General features: G+C 38.0%; 1 protein-coding gene across 1 annotated transcript; it reads right to left on the bottom strand.

Moving 5' to 3' along the window:
• On the bottom strand, positions 3,825 to 16,670 carry LOC8062560. The gene is made up of 18 exons (XM_002459810.2): positions 16,433 to 16,670; positions 16,079 to 16,247; positions 15,803 to 15,939; positions 14,766 to 14,810; positions 14,362 to 14,415; positions 14,154 to 14,258; positions 13,863 to 14,072; positions 13,675 to 13,760; positions 12,642 to 13,537; positions 12,228 to 12,282; positions 7,269 to 7,465; positions 6,920 to 7,151; positions 6,326 to 6,405; positions 5,972 to 6,125; positions 5,800 to 5,878; positions 5,311 to 5,395; positions 4,892 to 4,938; positions 3,825 to 4,237 (listed from the first exon to the last, which is right to left on the bottom strand). Exons 2-18 carry the CDS (start codon positions 16,239 to 16,241, stop codon positions 4,079 to 4,081), a joined length of 2,784 nt encoding a protein of 927 aa, XP_002459855.2. The 5' UTR covers positions 16,242 to 16,247; positions 16,433 to 16,670; the 3' UTR covers positions 3,825 to 4,078.

Below are 18,797 nucleotides of genomic sequence, written 5' to 3'. Positions count from 1 at the left end.
CTTGTTTAGTGTATACTTGTTAAATAAAATAAGAATACACTTCTTTATTCTCACGAAGAGAACACCTCATGAAGAAGGTTAGGCACCTCATGAAGAGGATCGTCATGAAGATAAAATCTAACACACTAAGCGCGCGCATCATACGGGTATGCAAAACAATAAATGATCTCTTGTTTAGAAAACGACAAAGAGATAGGATAATCTCACATTGTGAGAGTACTGGGAGAAAATAATAGGTGTCAACAACGCTACTTTTATAATTGTAAATATTTCTCTTATGAGAACCCAGATCCAGAAAACAAAGTCCATGACAAAGTCGCTTGAAACGATTATATTGGGTCAATAAAGAAAGCAATTGAGGTTGAATCTCCTACTAAGAAGAAATAAATGTTCTGCAATATCTCTGACAAATAAAATGAATAAATATGAAATATGCAATTAGTAAGTGGATTCAGAAAATCCATATAGTTCCTAAAGAAAAGAAATCTCAACATATAAAAATTAATCTCATACTAAGTAGTAAGTACTAAGAAGTCTAAGATAGAATATATATTCCTATATGAATATTGAAGACTAAAAAAACATATCCTAGAAGAAAAAGAGTCATTAAATGATCTTGTAGTGAATATCACTATTTCATTATGTATATCACATAATAATCTCTCATATAGTAAAGAATACATCTCATAGAAGAGATATATTATTCGCTAAGAATAAGAACATCCTTGAATGATTTAATCCATGAAGGATTTATCAATCGATTCTTAACAAGCACCATTAATCCCTGAAGTGAATATAGACCCGAGAAGAAATAAAATGAGAAATTATAAATATTATAAAGATATCATATAAACACTCAGAAAGTGTATATTGTAAAGCTAGTAATAAAGGTTTAATATCCTCTAAATACTATATAAGGTATAAGAATAATGGTGATTTTGGTAACTGAATTATTCCCTAAATGCTAAATATAAGACTAAATTTATTGTTTAGTGGTATAATTGAATCCTGAAGATTTATAAAATATATATTTTAAAATCTACTAAACAAGAGTTATAAGTTTGATGCACTATCTAGAAGATATTGAATATTGTAAATTATTTACCCCATAATCCTCTGAAAGGATTTATTAGCCTAAAGATAGTTTTTATTTGTTTTGTACAACTAATAAGTGGTCATTTATACGTGAAGCATATTTCTCTTGTTTATACCCATATAATTTCTAGAAAAATTATGAGCCAACATTTTAAAAGATATGGTATTGTGGTACTGTATACCATTAATTAATCACATATTTGTGAACAGTGTGTTTTAAACAATAAAGTTCAAAATTTGGCATTATGAGGGGAAGCATATTTTTATTGAATCTACCTTGAGGGTAAACCACTATAATTACAAAGATCAAGTAGATCATATTTGCTAAAACATTGAAGTTTATGCATAGATCATGAAGAAAAATATCTATTCATGAAGAATAGAATATCTAAAAAATACATGACCATAGAGGTTAAATGTTGTACTCTTTTTTCCTATGTGAGTTTTTACTTGAAGGTTTCTCACACAAGGTTTTTAATGAGAAGCAATGCAATTAATGAATACGATGTACTCTTTTCTCCAAGAACCGTTTTTCCCATTGGATTTTCGAATGGAGTTTTTAATGAGGCATGTGATAATTGTCCAAGGGGAAGTGTTGTAAAACATACGAACTTAATCCTAGAAGGAAAGGAGAAGGTGGAATCCTAATCCTAGTCTGTTTGTATGTGGACTCTTACCAAAACTTTTAGACCTTGACAGGACTACATATACGTGGGAGCTCTATGTTGTAATCACCAATATTAAGAGGAATAAAGAATAGTCTTACTATCTTGTGTCTATTTGTTCTCTACTTTCAATCCACTATATTGATCAGAAGAAACGGAGAGGGAAAGGTCCCAACCACTAGCAACATGTTTTATAACAATACTATCTGCCTATCTTGCTTGCTGATCTCGCGTCAGAGTCAAGACCCCCTTTGCCTACCGGCTGCCGCTTGGTCTCTTCGCCTCCTCGGGTTCTCGAGGACTTAAAAGATGGCAACGGGTATCCGAGATCCAAAATCCCATGAGTTTTTATTCTATTAGAATAAAAATATAGGTCAATTTCTCTACCCATGTGTTTGTTAATAGGCAAAAATCTAGACCCAATGGATTTGTGGACATAGGTACGAGGATGTAGTACCCAAACCCGTAAATCAATGGGTTTTTAAAATCTGATCCATCATAGTGAAGCAATGATACGAGTCCATAACATCCTAAATGTTTCTACTAATAAACTACTACGTTCACAGACATATATAAGATGATATATCCATTCAAGTGAAAATGAGAAAAATGAATACAATTTCTTGGTCTAAGACATGATTTTTATGTTCTGTTTTTTTCTTTTGCCTTGTTTAGTTCTCAAAAAAATTTCGTGATTCTTCGTCACATCGAATTTTTAGACACATGCATAGAGTATTAAATATAGACAAAAATAAAAACTAATTACATAGTTTGTATGTAATTTGCGAGATGAATCTTTTCTTTTGAGCCTAGTTAGTCTATGATTGGACAATAATTACCAAATACAAATGAAAGTGCTACAGTAACTAAAAACCAAAAATTTGCCAACTAAACAAGACCTTTGTTGCTATGTGGATGTGTCTATAGACAACCTGATGGATATCCGTGACTAGATGGACATGACTTTGGGCAACAAATTAAACTCATCATAGATTATGGGTTTTTTAATAAGCAAATTTTATATTCATAAACATAGATTTAGATTAATAAAATCGAGCAGATTTATATCCGTTGTCATCTTTATCGAGGACTGAGCGCGAACGGGCGATCAAATGAGCCAAACTGGCCTTGGTCGGCTGCCGCCTGTCCACGTTGGCAGCTACTCCGTGGACCCACCGGGGCGGATCTGTGCCGAACAGCCCAACACGGCAACACCAGAAACTGCCAACCGGGCCTTGTTTAGTTTAAAAAAAAATTGTAAAATGAACACTACTTTTGGTTATATTTAACAAATATTATTTAATTATGAATTAACTAAGTTCAAAAGATTTATATCAAAAATTTATTTCTTTTATTTATATTTAATGCTCAATATATGTGTCACAAAATTGAGAAAATTTTGTAATTTCTTTTTAAAATAAACAAGGCCCTGGTCGACTCGCGTGTCCCGTTCTGGTTCACGGGGCAGCCAGTGTAGGCCATTGACACGCGGGCCCACTACCCGTCCCCGTCTTCTAGCTCGGGATCCCGTACCGTACTAGGAGCCGACAAAAACGGCAGTGTCTTTCGGGTTCGAATGATTCAGGGCTTGTTTAATTCTAAAAAATTTTATAAAATCTTTTAAATTCTCCATCACATCAAATTTTATAAAGTATTAAATATAGATAAAAGAAATAACTAATTACACATTGTAACTCACAAGACGAATCATTTAAACCTAGTTAGTCTATGATTAGACAATATTTATTAAATAACTAGTTAGCCTATGATTAGATAATATTTATTAAATAACTAGTTAGTCTATGATTAGACAATATTTATTAAATAACAAGCCCTCAGAAACCGCACGACAAGGCCTTGTTTAGTTCCAAAATTTTTTGCAAAATAAATAATATAACACTTTCGTTTGTATTTAATAAACATTATCCAATTATAGACTAACTAGCTCAAAAGATTCATCTCGCAAGTTACAGGTAAAGTTATTTCTTTTATTTATATTTAATGCTCTATGCATATGTCAATGTGACCGGAAATCTGAAAAATTTTACAAAATTTTTTGAGAACTAAACAAGGAGCTAAAGCATATCTTCCATTATATCATCCACCAGCAGCAGCAGCAGCAGGAGGCACATTTCTTTTCACAGAAACACACACCATCCTCATGCAGGCATGCAGCAATGCGATCACCTGCAACCCTTGTATTGTAAAGGCGAGCCGCCAAATGTTGAGTGCGCGATACACGTGATATACAGAGAGTTCAGGTTGCTGATCGCATCCATGTCTGACAACAAGGAAACCGATAACAACCGAGGCATCAGCTAGGTGACGAGCTCGACGCTGAAATCCCAGAGCCTCTTGGCCAGCTCCATGTCCTTGGCCTTCGCGCTTGGCTCGTACAGGTTACTGTCGCAGAAGTACTTCCCGGACACACCCTTCACCTGCGGGTGGAGTGCCACATAGCATGTAGTTGCCGCACCCTGTTTAAGTTCCAAGCAAACCAATCAGAGCCCCAAATCGTATAGCAGACTCATTCATCTAATCTAGGCTGCAACGTGTAGCCAGCAGCACATGATTACATGATACCGGCAGCACAGATATAACTTTAGCCTATTGCTGGTGAAATCTAGATTTCCAGTGCCTACCAGAAAGCCAGTCAACCTAGCACAGATCACAAGTTTTAGTAAGCACTAGTGGGGTTGTAGTTGTACATCAGACTGTTAAGTTGCACGGCATGCCACAGAAGTGTAGGTGACATTATGGTGTTATAAATGACCTCCAACTGCTTTTCCACGAGTGAAGATTTTGCCAGATGAGTACCAATAGCAACTTGAGGCATGGTGATGGTATTGTCAGATCACAATATGGATATACTACTTTTAAGATGTTCCTGTACCTCTTCTGATTTAACATAATGGTTGCCAGTTGTGCCCGACGCAATGTCGCTGATCTACACGGAAGCTTATTCTAATATGTCTCAATACTACCACTACGTCGAAATGCAGGAAGCAGCAGACAATAATGCTACTGCCAGCAAATGATAGATTAGCAAAATGCAACGTGACAGGTCTAGTCAATACCTAATAAACAACTAAAATGCAAAAAGACCCTGGAGATTTAAAATAAAAAAATACCTGCTCAGCATTTTTCAGCACCAATTTACCAAGCGTCCGATGGAGAACTGCATTCAGCAGAAAATTCAATGTAATCAGTGTCAATTGAAAAAGATGTAATTAGTGAGGCATAGCTGCGGTTTTGAAAGGCAACAAATTCTATCAGGCTGTTGCTGCAACCAAGTGACAAACATCATTCACATTCTCAATTGCTAATAATTTAAATTATCTTGATTGCTGTCTTTCTTATGCATGTGTGGTTCTAACCTTCATGTTCCTTTTATGCCCTCCTAATTGCCTTGGTTTGTTCATAAAAATAAGAAGCATAAACTGACATAGTTCAGTAAGTTCTAATAAACTAGCCAAATATTTATGCTTCCCTTTCAGTTTATAAGACCAGAAGAGCTAAACGTTGTGGAAAGAATGCCAATTATACTTACCATCTATGATACTGTGGTGACGAAGAAGGTTCGTGATAATGGAGCCAGGATGAAGAGAATTTGCAGTTATGTTGACATTCTCTTCCTGTCAGACAAAATATTGTATAATAGATGGACAGAAAATAGTTATAGAACACCCTAATAAATTGGAAACTGAATGGTAACTGTAAAGAGATATATAATCAGCAAAATCTGGAACATTACAATTCTTGTAATTGGATGGTGATTGTTTCTTCAATTTGCTACACCAAGATTAGCATTAAATGCACTCAAATTTCCACATCCAAAATCGAAACAACTTACTGCCCAATGATCTTTATTTATCAAAAGTTACAATTTCCAAAATTCACATGCAGCCATCTTTGAAACATAATGCAATGTTGGTCACAAGCGCAGGTATCCATGATACAATGCATACAAATGTACTATAACTATAAATACACCATAAGATCAACAAAAAGGGCACGAGTTAGATGGACCAAGAGATACCTGGAATCGCCTGGCAAGTTCATTAGCATGCAAGATGTTTGCAAGCTTTGACTGCCCATATGCTCCAAAGATACTATACCTGCACAACACAAGATTGAACAAGTGGATAGGTTTGCTTTGAAACGAAGTAGACTAGTGTGTAGAACATAATAACTGCACAGCAATTACATACACTGATTCATCGTTGATCTTGTCAAAACGGATGCCTTCCTGATATGCAAATCTGTGCCCCTCTGACGAAACGTTGACAATTCTTCCTTCCACATTTGATTCACGAGAGGTCTTCTTCATGGTATCCAATAGAAGGTGTGTCAGCAGGAAATGCCCTGAAGATTATGAAATTAGAACTGCACTTTAGTAAAATTGTGTCTAAACACCATGATGAATGAAAACTTTTGAGTGTTAGGTCATCTGTTGAGTTAGAGTGCTAGACTTGCACGTGCTATACATTGCTATATGATTTGAAGTAGGGAAAATTCATACACACAACGGATTAACCAAGCAGTCAAGTATACTGAATGCGTACCAACATGATTAGTTGCAAACTGCATCTCAATTCCATCCTTTGAAAGCTCAAAAGGTATTGCCATTACTCCTGCATTGTTGCTGCAAGCAAAAGGGCTAAGTAATCAATTAAATGAATGCCATGAGATATATTGAAGCAACACCAACACTTTGAACAAAGGTCAAGAGAACCAGTACTGAATTAGCAGATCTATCAATATACCAAGTCAGATTATTAGGCCAGGCATAAGAAAATCTCAAACACAAGAATCGCCAAACTAAACAAATGCTACCTAAAACAAACTAGTATGCAATTAACATGTCCCTCCTATAATTTCCAATGGACAGCCAAACATAGAGTGGCAAGCAAGGAGGGATTTGATAGCTTTCGGGCACATCTTACACAATATGTACAGTATATGTAGGCTGAACCTATCAGTATCCTGAAAGTACAGGCAGTGGTAATCTTCATCCTAGTGGCCTGGTCCTAGAGAGATCCAGCCTTGAATAGACTCATTGACATGGTATTCGGAGTCATAACTCATCCCAGGTCGCTCTCTATTTATCCTCAAGGATGACGGTTGGCAGCAGAGCAGGCAACAATTATAATACATACATGAGGATGTTGAGGGGGAGACCCCTGTCGATGAATTGGGACGCGAAGGCGCGGACGGAGGCCATGGACGAGAGGTCGAGCTCCATGACGTCGAGCTTGGCCTCCGGCGCCTGGGCGAGGACGGCGTCCCTGACGGCCTGGGCGGCGGGGAGGCTCCTGACGGCCATGACGACGTGGGCCCCGCGCAGCGCCAGTGTCCGCGCCGTCTCGGCGCCGATGCCGCTGGACGCCCCTGGATGGGATGAGATTGGGTTGGATTATACTAGTAAAGGTCAGAGAGAGGGGTTTTGGGATGGGATTGCTGCTGGATGGAGAAGAAGAAGAAGAAGGGAAAGAAATAAGTACGGACCGGTGACGATGGCGGTGAGGCCGGCGGCGGAGATGCCCTGCGTGACTTGATCGGCGGTGGAGCTCCAGGAGAAGCCGGAGGCGCCCCGGCGGCCCAGAAGCCACGAGGTCATCATCTTCGCTCTCGGCTCTCTCTCTCTCTCTCTCTCTCTCTCTTCTCTCTGAAAATGGCAACTGGGCTGCCTACTAGCAGCAAATCAGTCAACCCCGCCGCCCTGGCGAAGCTACCCAGGAGGAGCAGGAACCCCTTCTGGCCGGCCGATTCTGGAACGGGAAGAGGGAGAGGATGGACCTGTACGCCTGTAGCGCGTGCCCGCGTGACACAAACCTTCTACAGTGCTGCTGCTGCTGCTGCTGCACGGCGCACGCTGAGTCATGCACTCATGCGGCACCGGAGTGGCCAAGCACAGAAGCACTGCTGGTGCTGGATGGTCGCGAGTTTGTCAGTCGCCGTCTCTATCTTCCGTCTACTTCAATATATAAGGTCCAATTTGGCATCTTAGAAAGATTTTTCTAGCTGTAAATAAGCTCTAGATTTTTCTAGCTGTAAATAAGTACTATTTTCTGCAAAAATGTTGTTAATCGAAAGATGAGAAAACAATATAGAAGAACACACGGCCTGTAGCTGTAGTTAGAGACTAGGACCTGTTTAGATGCATCGGATTAAAAAAAACTAAAGTTTACAAGATTCTCCATCACATTAGATCTTGCGGCATATGCATAGAACATTAAATATAGATAAAAAAAATAATTGTATAGTTTACTTGTAAATTGCAAGACGAATCTTTTAAGCCTAATTAGTCTATGATTAGACATTTTTTGTCAAATACAAACGAAATTACTACAGTGTCAAAATCCAATAAATAATTTGCATCTAAACAAGGCCTAAGGATAGGAAGCTCTCTAGCATCCAAGATGTCTCATCCCAAATTATAAGTTATTCCAAGAATCTTGGGAAGTCAAAGTATCTCAAGTTTGATCAAATTTATATGGTAGTATGATAACATTTATGATATCAACTAAGTATTATTAGGTTTTCCATTAATTATATTTAGTATATCTATTTAATGTCATAAAACTTTGTAATTTTTTCTATAATTTTGTTGAGATGCTTTGACTCTCTAAAATTCTTGAAATGACTTACAATTTAAGATGGAGAGAATACTTTACAATTCTTATTAAGAAGAATGTCACACTTGGGCAATTATGAGAAATAAGCTCTCACCCATGTCTTTGGTTCCATCTTCTCAAGCCACTCGTGAGCATCTGCATTCAAAACTTGCACCGAAGAGGACCATGCACAAGTCCACAATTGGTTCTTCAAAAACCTCACCCTTATTTTTCCTTGAAAAAATTAGAGTACAGGTGTAACGAGTCAGGGAACATCTTTTCACACCTGGAATGAGTCTCTGCAAACAAGAAAAAGCAAAATGACCATTTAATGGCACGGTTAATATTAAGGGTAACTTCATTGCGAAACTGTTTTTTTTAATACCTTCATGAATAACTTTATAGGTGAAGGTAAGTTATTTTAGAAAAAGTGTTTGGTAAAATAGCTTCACCAACTACTTTATGCATATATGAGAGAGAGAAAAATGAGAGAGAGCGCTACAATAAGCTACTTTTTTTAGCTTCATCTCAACTCATATCTTTGTGAGAGGAGAAGAAAAAAATTTCACTCATGAAGCTGTTTTAGAAATAAGTGTTTGATAAAAAAAACAGCTCACAACAGCTCATAAAGTTGTTATGAACTTTACCAAAGAGGCTCTAAGGCCTTGTTTAGTTTCCAAAAAAATTCAAGATTCTCCGTCACATCGAATCTTGCGGCACATGCATGGAGTATTAAATTTAGATGAAAACAAAAACTAATTACACAGTTTGTCTGTAAATCGCGAGATGAATCTTTTGACCCTAATTAGTCTATGATTGGACAATATTTGTCACAAACAAACGAAAGTGCTACAGTATCCAAAATCCAAAATTTTTGCCAACTAAACAAGACCTAAGTAGTACTACCTGAACCATAATGATCATTTAATGGTAATTATTTTTTGCTTATCAGTCATTATGGTCCAAGGGTATGTGTTATCTATATGTTCTTCCTTTAACAACAGCCATTGCTATTGGGTAAAATACAATCATTTGGGTCTATTCCTATTGCTATCGGTTGTTGCCCTCTAAAATTAGTCTTGATATGGCATCCATCAAGACATAATATACGATGGCCCTACATCCAGCCATAAATCCCCTTTTACATGCATCAAGAGATAAAATAGCATGTACTGAATAGGTTTCTAGCCAAGTTTAGATACAATGAGCTTTCAGGATTGCTTCTCCTAAACTCTTATGCATAATCCCTATGGCGGAGCTTGCAACAAAACATAGGAGAAGAGGGGGGGGGGGGGGCATTTGTCTAGCATGTACAGAAAATCCATGTAATTGTTGTTTTTCAGTCTTGCCTTTGTTCTAGTTCAGTTAAAGAGCAAGAACCGGACATTGTTGAACAACTGATTCATCTCTTTTCCTTTTAAAGAATTCAGAAATGGGTTTCTCTTTAACCATTTCACCTAAATATATAGTACAAAGGTAGTTACTATATCATATGAACGAGGAAATTTGGATAAGAAGCACATCTAATTTAATTTTTCTAGATATAATATACCATTCCAATCGATTTTGCATTCGGAAATTAAGAATTCAGAAAGAACAAAATATTGCAAAACAAGCAAACGAACAAATTTGAATCTTCCTTCCTGTAAATCGTGAGCAAACTAGATCACCACTGACCACCCTTGCGGGGGTTAGACACACGTGATGCAAAAAAGCGATTTGGGGACATCGGGATTAGGAGGAAAAAACACTCTACCCATGGACGAGCATCAGCGGAGGGTGGCATGCGGCGCATCTGCTACTCCCTCTATCCTAAATTGTAAGTTATTTTAAGAATTTTAGAGAATCAAAGTATTTTCATGTTTGACCAAAATTATAGAGTGAAATACTAAAATTTGTAACGTAAATAAGTATACTATGAAAATATAATTAAGGAAGAATCAAATGATATTTAGTTGGTATTATAATAATTATTATTTATCATATAAATTTGGTCAAACTTTAAAAAATTTGACTTTTCAAAATTCTTGCAATTTAGGATGGAGGAAGTACAACAGATCGGTGGCGCATGGTCCCATGGCAGCGTAGAGCGAGCAGCAGCCTAATGATGGCAGACCCGCGACTTTCTATTCGGGCCTTGTTTAGTTCAGCGCGAAAACCAAAAGTTTTCAAGATTCCCCGTCACATCGAATCTTTTCAACACATGCATGAAACATTAAATATAGACGAAAATAAAAACTAATTGCACAGTTTACCTGTAAATCACAAGACGAATCTTTTAATCTTAGTTAGTTCATAATTAGACAATATTTGCCACAAACAAATGAAAATGCTAAAACTTTTTGGAACTAAACAAGGCCTCGGTGTATTCGGTGAAAACCAACCACAAAATCGAGGAAAACAAAAATCAGAGTTATCGGTCTTTGATATTTTATTGCACCGGTCGGGTGTTGGTTCTTCAGAACCGTAGTTCTCATACACTCAAACCCCAAACTGGAGAAACAAAAAAGAAACAATACCATAGCCCTACAGAAACCACACATTAGGTAAGACTAATTTTAAAAATATATCTCAGTAACTCGATTTTTTTTTAAACTTGGTATGTATGTACTGCATCTATATATTTATTCACGTGCCAAATTTAAAATACAAACTATTTTTTTTGATTTTTTTTAGATTTTTGTCTTCTAGTATAATACACATGTTTTTTGTTATTTTCGTATGTTCTTTAAAAAAATATTTTGAAACTCAACATTATGATTATCTATGGGATTTATTAATTCTAAATCTGGAAATGTTCAAAATTTTTGTTACTCTCTCCATAAAAAACATCACATTGGATTTTATATTGGTCAAACTTTCTCAAATCTTCATTAGATTTATAGAAATTATTACTCCCTCCATCCTAAATTATAAATATTTCTAATTTTCTTGTAGAGTCAAAACTTCTTAAGTTTGACCAAATTTATATAATAAAATAATAATATTTACGATACCAAATAAATATCATTAAATTCTTCATTAATTATATTTTCATAGTATACCTATTTGATATCATAAATCTATATAATTCTCTTTAAATTTGATCAAACTTTGAATATTCTAGCTCTTCAAGAAAGTTAAAATAACTTATAATTTGAAACGGGAGTAACAACATTTCTATCTTCAAATAAGTTTACTATAAAAATATATTCAGCAATTAATCTAGTGATATTAATTATGTACAATAAATACTAATGTTATCTTGTATATATTTAGATAAGGCTAAAAATGTTTAACTTCTAGTGAAATGAGAATGACAGTCTTTGTAGGATACATGCTCATCAAGTCATCATCAATAATTTCAATATAGATAAGTACTTAATTTCTTCTAACGTCTAAAATATATAGCGAATAATAGGGATTATACAGCACGAACGATACAAAATGAATGTGAATACGTGAACTGCCAGCAGAAAGAATTGGGACAATATGAAAACCGCGAGCACTACACGTTTAGCACACATGCATTTCATGCTTAGCAGACTCTAATGAGTACAAAAGATTAGGAACTTATGCGACCAAACCATGTTCAAATCACATCCTTGTCTTACCAAAAACAGATCCCACCACACAAGCTATCCCCTTCTAAAACTGGAACCCTCTGCTTCAATATCAAGTCAGCTGCAAAATGCACCCGCCATTTTACAATCACTCATGCCGCAACACAAACTTGACCTCCAAACTTTCATAGCACCCTGCAGGCTAGGTAAGCACTACCTATGTTGTATGGCTGTGGGATCCGACAACTCAGCCTGTGCTTCCATGCTGTTGCCCTCAACAGAATTTCTTTAGTTCACCATTCTTTCACTTTTCAGGACACAAAACAAGTTTCACATGATCTGCAGCTATTGCTTCTTTCCACCCTGCAAAACACAACCAAGCTTCAGTACTGAGCTAAATAAGGAAGAACCACAATAAACTTTCCTAATTAAAATATATGAATAACTATTTCACTCTAATCCAAATCAACATAATATACCAAAATAATGCTGTCTAGTTTTAGAATGGCATCAGTTAACTTGAGCGCTTGTTTTTGTTTCCTCAGAGACTCATGTAGAATATATATAGATGGTTTCCTGTGTTCTTTTTAAAAAATAGAAAAGGAAGGAAAAGAACTGCCAGGTCAAGTTAATATAGTAAAATGACTTTGTTATGTAGAGTAAAATTTATTGGTTAGCCACACTTCAAGGGTGTTCAAATATAACAGCAGCTAGATGTTTACTTTGAGAAAGAAAGGCTGTCGCTTCTTTACTGGAAAACATGGTGCGTTGTAAATGTTCATCCACTGCCAAATCTGCACTGCAGTAGGTTGAATAACTGATTTCATCTGTAGTAACACTGGATTGAGAACAGTTCTCAGCTGCTGGCGTACTATTACTATCACTATGAGGAATGCCTTCATTTCTGTTACCCTCATGGGTAACAGGTTGCATCACCTTGACTGATGCATGTTTCACTGTCTTTGAACTAGGAGGGACTGGATCATTCTTGGAACGAATGTCCTGCAAGTGTTCACTACCATCTTCAATTGCAACACTTATAGATCCTATTAGCACACGAGAGTTTTTGCTAGGACCCATGCCATGTTCATCTACATCTAACTCATGTTTTTGGCACTGTTCTTCAATCTCAGATTGCAATTTCAATGCGCAAGATTTGTTTCTACTTGGCGTAGAACAGACATTTGGATCCTTGTAATTTGAAGGCCTCACAAAAGCTGGATGCTTTGAAGTAACTACAGGACCAGGTACAATGCTATTTTCAGCGAGCCTCTCTGTTCTGCCTAAACGACGCCTTGAAACGTGTTGCCTTAATACAACACCTTTATCCATTTCAAGCCCCAAATCACAACTGATATCTTCTACTGATAGGTCCACATTAAAACCATTGTCAATTTCTGAAGTAATTGGTGCTGGAAATTGAAGATACTGTGATTCTTCTTGCTCAAAACGGTCAGGATCAGAAATGGACTTGACACTTTGAATGGCAGTAGAACATGTTGCATCATCCATAATTTCAGGTGACTGAACTGTCACATCCTCATCCTTGAGGTTTTTTAACCTCTGTTCTTTCTGCCTAAGTTTCTTCATCCGCTTCCTTTCCATCAGTTCGGCTTGCCTTCAAGATATAGAAGAAAACTTAAATAAATTCCACCTCAAAATTGAGCAAAATGACAGTGTATTTATACAAGAAATAAGTTAACTTCATATGGTTTGCTAGCTTTTTGAATTTTATAGTGCACTATAGTGGCTAACCTTTTCTGAGCAGCTTCCTCTTCCTCCTCCAGCAACTTCTGGCATCTTAATGCTTCAGCAGTCTTATCAGCACACCATGCTTCAACCTGTAGTTTGATTTGCAGTAGCAGAATAAATTGATCAAACTTATACATAAAGGGTAAATGCAAAATATCTTCTTTTTTTTCACAACAGAAGTACTATCTCACCAGCTTTTGTTCAAGCATGTAACTAATGCACGAAACAACATTTTTCAACTCAGTTGCAATTTTGTCTACCTCTCCGTCAAATAAAAACTTCTGTATACAAGCAGCTGTATTTGTGCAAAGAAATGTTTTCTCGCTTGCTTCATCGAGCAAGCTAAATAATTCATCCGATGACACAGGCAGATGCATTGCAGCCTTTGTTTGAATCAGATCCTGTAGAGAAGAAAATGAACATATGATGCTGGGTTCTAAATGTACGCCATAGGACAGGAAAAGGTAATTCAAAAACCTTACCAGAAGCTCACTGCCAGCTCTGGCATATGCCATTGGCAATGAAGCATACCCTGGTTTACACATCCATGATGATAGTGCTATTAAAATTGATGAGCCAGTTACACCCTGAAAATGTATTTATATTCCCAGTTACTGATTTGAAAGGGAAAGAGGTTTAAATATGTCGCATGTTATCTGGGAATTAACAATCTAATAGTACAATACTTACCTCTACAACAACACCTGTCAAGGACAAAATTGTGCTGGCATCATCCACAGTCAGCTAAAGAGAACAAAACATTCCAAGCTATGAGCAATGTTTCGGCGCAGAACAAAACCAAATTGTAATCTATAAAGGGATACTTAACTAAACAAGCTAATGCACTACTCTAGATATACTTCGCGATGCAAGGATAAATGCACAAAAACTAGACCAAAAGTTGTAGAAACACATGCATATCCTTTACATGAAATGTAACAAGGATACGATACGTACAGTTTTCTTTAAAAACTTAATAATAAATCTATAACCTGTAAGTGAGTTACTTCAAATATTACCTAATATGTGATCAAGCTTAGAGTAAGTTCAGGAAATTGGCAAAGTAAGAAGCCAATTTATTGAAGATAACTTACTTTATTCCAGAATGCAGCGAGAAGGTCTCTATTCTTGGGAAAATCCTGCAGAGCATGAACAAATATGTCATGCCAATGTATGGTAATGTGATGGAGGAGCAGTTTCATAGGAAAAAAATGACTTAGTGGAATAAATGAAGTTCAGTATGACAACAATCAACAAACACTACTTTACCATCGTTTAAAGTTGCATACTGCTAAGATGTTTAAACTAGTGTGACTGAGAAAAAAACTTAACACTACACAGGGACTGAAGGCTTTCAACCATTCAAGATACAAGTTAGTAAGCGATTTCGTGATTATATTAGGTTGTTGTGCTAAACTTCCTATAGATTATCGGACAGCTGAGGAGTCATGGATATCCCAAATTTCATAAAAGTGAAAAGTCTCCTTTTGAATGTCAGACTATATCTGACGTGGCCTTGTCATAGATGTGGGTAGCCAACTAGTGATGGGTCTCAAACTAACCAAAAAAAAATTCTTCTCACAAATAAGTGAACCACCCAGTCTTTTTTTTTTCTTGAATTAGCAGGAGAGCCAGGCATCAGTATATTATAAGAAGAAAAGGTGGGAGTCTAAGAAGACTCGTACAAGACCACTAGGGCATGATTCTTACAAGAGTACTTATCAGAAAACAGAAACTATAACCAGCAATCATAAGAATCCATATATACTACAACTCGGCCAGACTTTCAGCACTATCAGAAAAGGAAATGAATAACAATGAGAATTTTGACTTGGGAACAAACTAATTATCCACAAAGAATACATTCTTCCAATTCACAACTTGATGACTCGCGTTAAATGGATCGTGCATTATAAAAATAAAAGACCTACGTCGTCACAAAAGCCAGGTACATGGTGCTGAAGCAGTTTGGTGTGGTGACCAAGGTCATAGAATCAACCGCTCAAGGCCGACCTCCTACCTTATTAATTTAGAAAGACTTGCAGTTCCCCCATACTTTCCTCATTTGTCTAACTACTATGGTATGTCAGTACAGAATTGGAGGGAAAAGACAAAAGCACAAATCACATACCCTATCTATCTTGAGGGTTCTACGATGAACACGTGTATGCCTCCGGAAGTTGATTGCGGAACAGAATTCTCTCGAACACTTAGTACACTTGTCCAGCTGCACCTTAGGAGGCGAGAACAACGGCCACCCTGGAAGATCTGGAGATTAAAAGGAAAAGAAGCATACATACAGGTTTAAATTGCTCACAAGGGAATTTCTTCTGCGTCTCCAGCAACAACTATTAGAGCTGCCTATATCACAACGGAAATGAAATACCAGTTTTCTGACGGGACATACATTTCTCAGTCTCACCATTTGCCTTTGCAGCAGCCTGCGCAAGCGCAGCAACAGCGTCTGGGATTTTGAGGGGTTGGATTTGGCCGGACGTGGTGATGATATCCCTCGCGGTTTCTGCACTGTCCTTGCTGGAAACATGGTTGGATTTCCTGGATGCGTTCATCTCCGACTGCAAACAGGGGCCGACAATCGAAGTTAGTAGGCACAGACATGCATATACACCTGTAATTAGATTCAGATCGGATCACAAATAGTATGTTAGGGTTTGGGCGCACGATCTTTTTTACCTACGAATTACGTTAAGGTTTGGGAGCACGGTTTCGCACAGCAGGGAGGACCAAGGGGAGGGAATACCTAGTGTTGGTGGTGCTCGTCGCCGGGCAAAGTGGCCAGTGGCGAAGTAGGACAGCAGCGACGGTCGCAGGGACACAGGGGCTGCAGAGGGCGGACGCCGTGCCGGAGATGGTCGCGAGGATGCTGGGCCGTGGTGCTCGACTGAGCGCAGTCTCCTCCGGCCTCTGGGTTCGGCGCGGCGGGCGGATGCAGGAGATCGGCCGCGGGCGAGACGAGTTCAGGCGGTGGGCCAAGGGGCGTGCGGAAGGGCAATTTGTGGCCAACTTCGGCCCAGTTTTCGCAAAAAATTTCAAGATTTTTCGTCACTTCGAATATTTAGTCACATACATAAAACATTAAATATAAATAAAATAATAACTAATTATATAGTTTATAGTTTAACTATAATTTACAAGATGAATTTTTTAAATCTAATTAGTCCATAATTGAATAACAATTACCAAATATAAAAAAGTGTTACACAAGCTAAAGCCAAAAGTTTCCTCAAATAAACAAGGCCTTCACATGTCTAGGTACAGCACACGCTAATTAGACTATCTCCAACAATCGTCACCCAAAATACAAGACTCATTTATCCTTTAGGTAGCGCTGCAGGTAAAAAGTTCTATATCTATTTTTAATCTTCTCCAACAACAAGACCTAAAAGACAACACTCTCTGCAAATAGGTCTCGAGAAGAGAGGATACTCAAATTTGGGTTATGCCTCTCCTGATACCTAAAATGGGTCTTCTATATGGGTACTCTGTTGGAGGCTATAGGTATTGTGTTGAAGACCCATTTTAGGTTTGGGTTCCCAAATGAGTCTTCTGTTGGAGACAGCCTTACAGTAGTGAAATGGAAGAGAAAAAAAGGGAGAAGAGAAAGAAGATGCAATTTAGTTTAGAAATGATAAATGCAATGATATATTTTGGAGATGTGTGAAATTATATTAGCATGTTTTTAATATCCTGAATAGTAATGATTATATTTTTAAACCATGATACTTTGAATGGTATGTATCCAATTATAACCCTAAAAAATACCATGTAGTATCCATAGGTGACCCGCCAAGACATTCTCTAATGTCCTATACATCAACATATATTATTATCTTACTAAATAAAAATAAAAACAAGAAAATATGAACTTAAAGTTATATAGAAATAGAAATGTTAAAAAAGACCTAGTCTACCTTACCTATTGCACCTTCTCCTCTCTGACATAAGTTAATACTCCATCTAACCTTATCCATCCCCCTCATGTACTCCTCTCGTCCATGGCTTTACCCCCGTCGGCGTTGCCTCTATCTCCTTTAGGCTACGATTGTCACCTATGCAACCTCATGCTTATCGTCTCTGTTTGTCCTCCTCCCACCATCCACCTGACGCCTCCAGTTGCACCCATAGCATGTCTTTCTTATGGCCGAGCCAGCCACTAGTGAAAGCCCAAGTTTGGTTTTGGTAATTAATGACACTAAGTTGCTAATGCCTTGTGTTTAAGTGATTGAGTTAGGCATAGCAACACATGTGATGAAGGTGCATGGTGGCTTGAAAAAGGTGGCCACATGATCACAAAGGGATGAAGCATGAAGTGAAGATCATGATGATAGATGAGGAGCAAAAGTTATCAAGGCAAAGGTATAAACATAGGGTTTTACTTTTGCCGGTCTAAGAAGAGTAGAGAAGTGATTGACCGGATTTAAGATAGATAGCCGACTATCAAGAGGGGAAATCACGGTCATCTCTCGAATCAAGTGCTACTAGGTCCATATCTTGAGCATATGCATCAGGATCTAGTAAAGTGCTAACTTAACTCCTTTGGTGAAAATGTTTGTGAAAAGTTAACACACTTGCACTTTGGTGGTGGATACTTGTTGGTGTTAGCACATTTGCAAAGGAGGTGGAGTTCCTAGGGTTGAGAGGGGTTTGGGTTCCTCTCTCCCTCCCGCCGAGCTTGTGAGGCGGGATTCGGCGCTTTTGAGAAAAAATAGTGTATATTTTCTATTACGCCGGGGAATTTTGGAGAAGTCGCGGGAGTGTTTTCTCACTGAGAAACACTCACCGGACGCTGAGTGCGGAGGCCCTGCTAGGGTTGAGCACCGGACGCACTCTGAGAGCGTCCGGTGGTCAGCGTCCGGTGGTCAGCGTCCGGTGTGCGGGCGTTTTGCGTCCCTCTCTGCGCATGGGTCCGGTGAGCACCGGACGCTACCGGTGCTTAGCGTCCGGTGACCCGTAGGTTTGCGGAACTCTCTGCGCATGAGTCCGGTGTGCACCGGACGCGTCCGGTGTGGACCTGCAGAGCGTCCGGTGTGTTGCAGGTAGCCGTTAGGATATGACACACGAGATTCAAGATGGACACGTGGCCAACTTCAGTGCATCGGACGCAG

The sequence above is a fragment of the Sorghum bicolor genome, chromosome 2 (genome assembly GCF_000003195.3).
Source record: "Sorghum bicolor cultivar BTx623 chromosome 2, Sorghum_bicolor_NCBIv3, whole genome shotgun sequence".
Taxonomy (NCBI): Eukaryota; Viridiplantae; Streptophyta; class Magnoliopsida; order Poales; family Poaceae; genus Sorghum; species Sorghum bicolor.
This window is presented reverse-complemented; position numbering and strand designations above follow the sequence as displayed.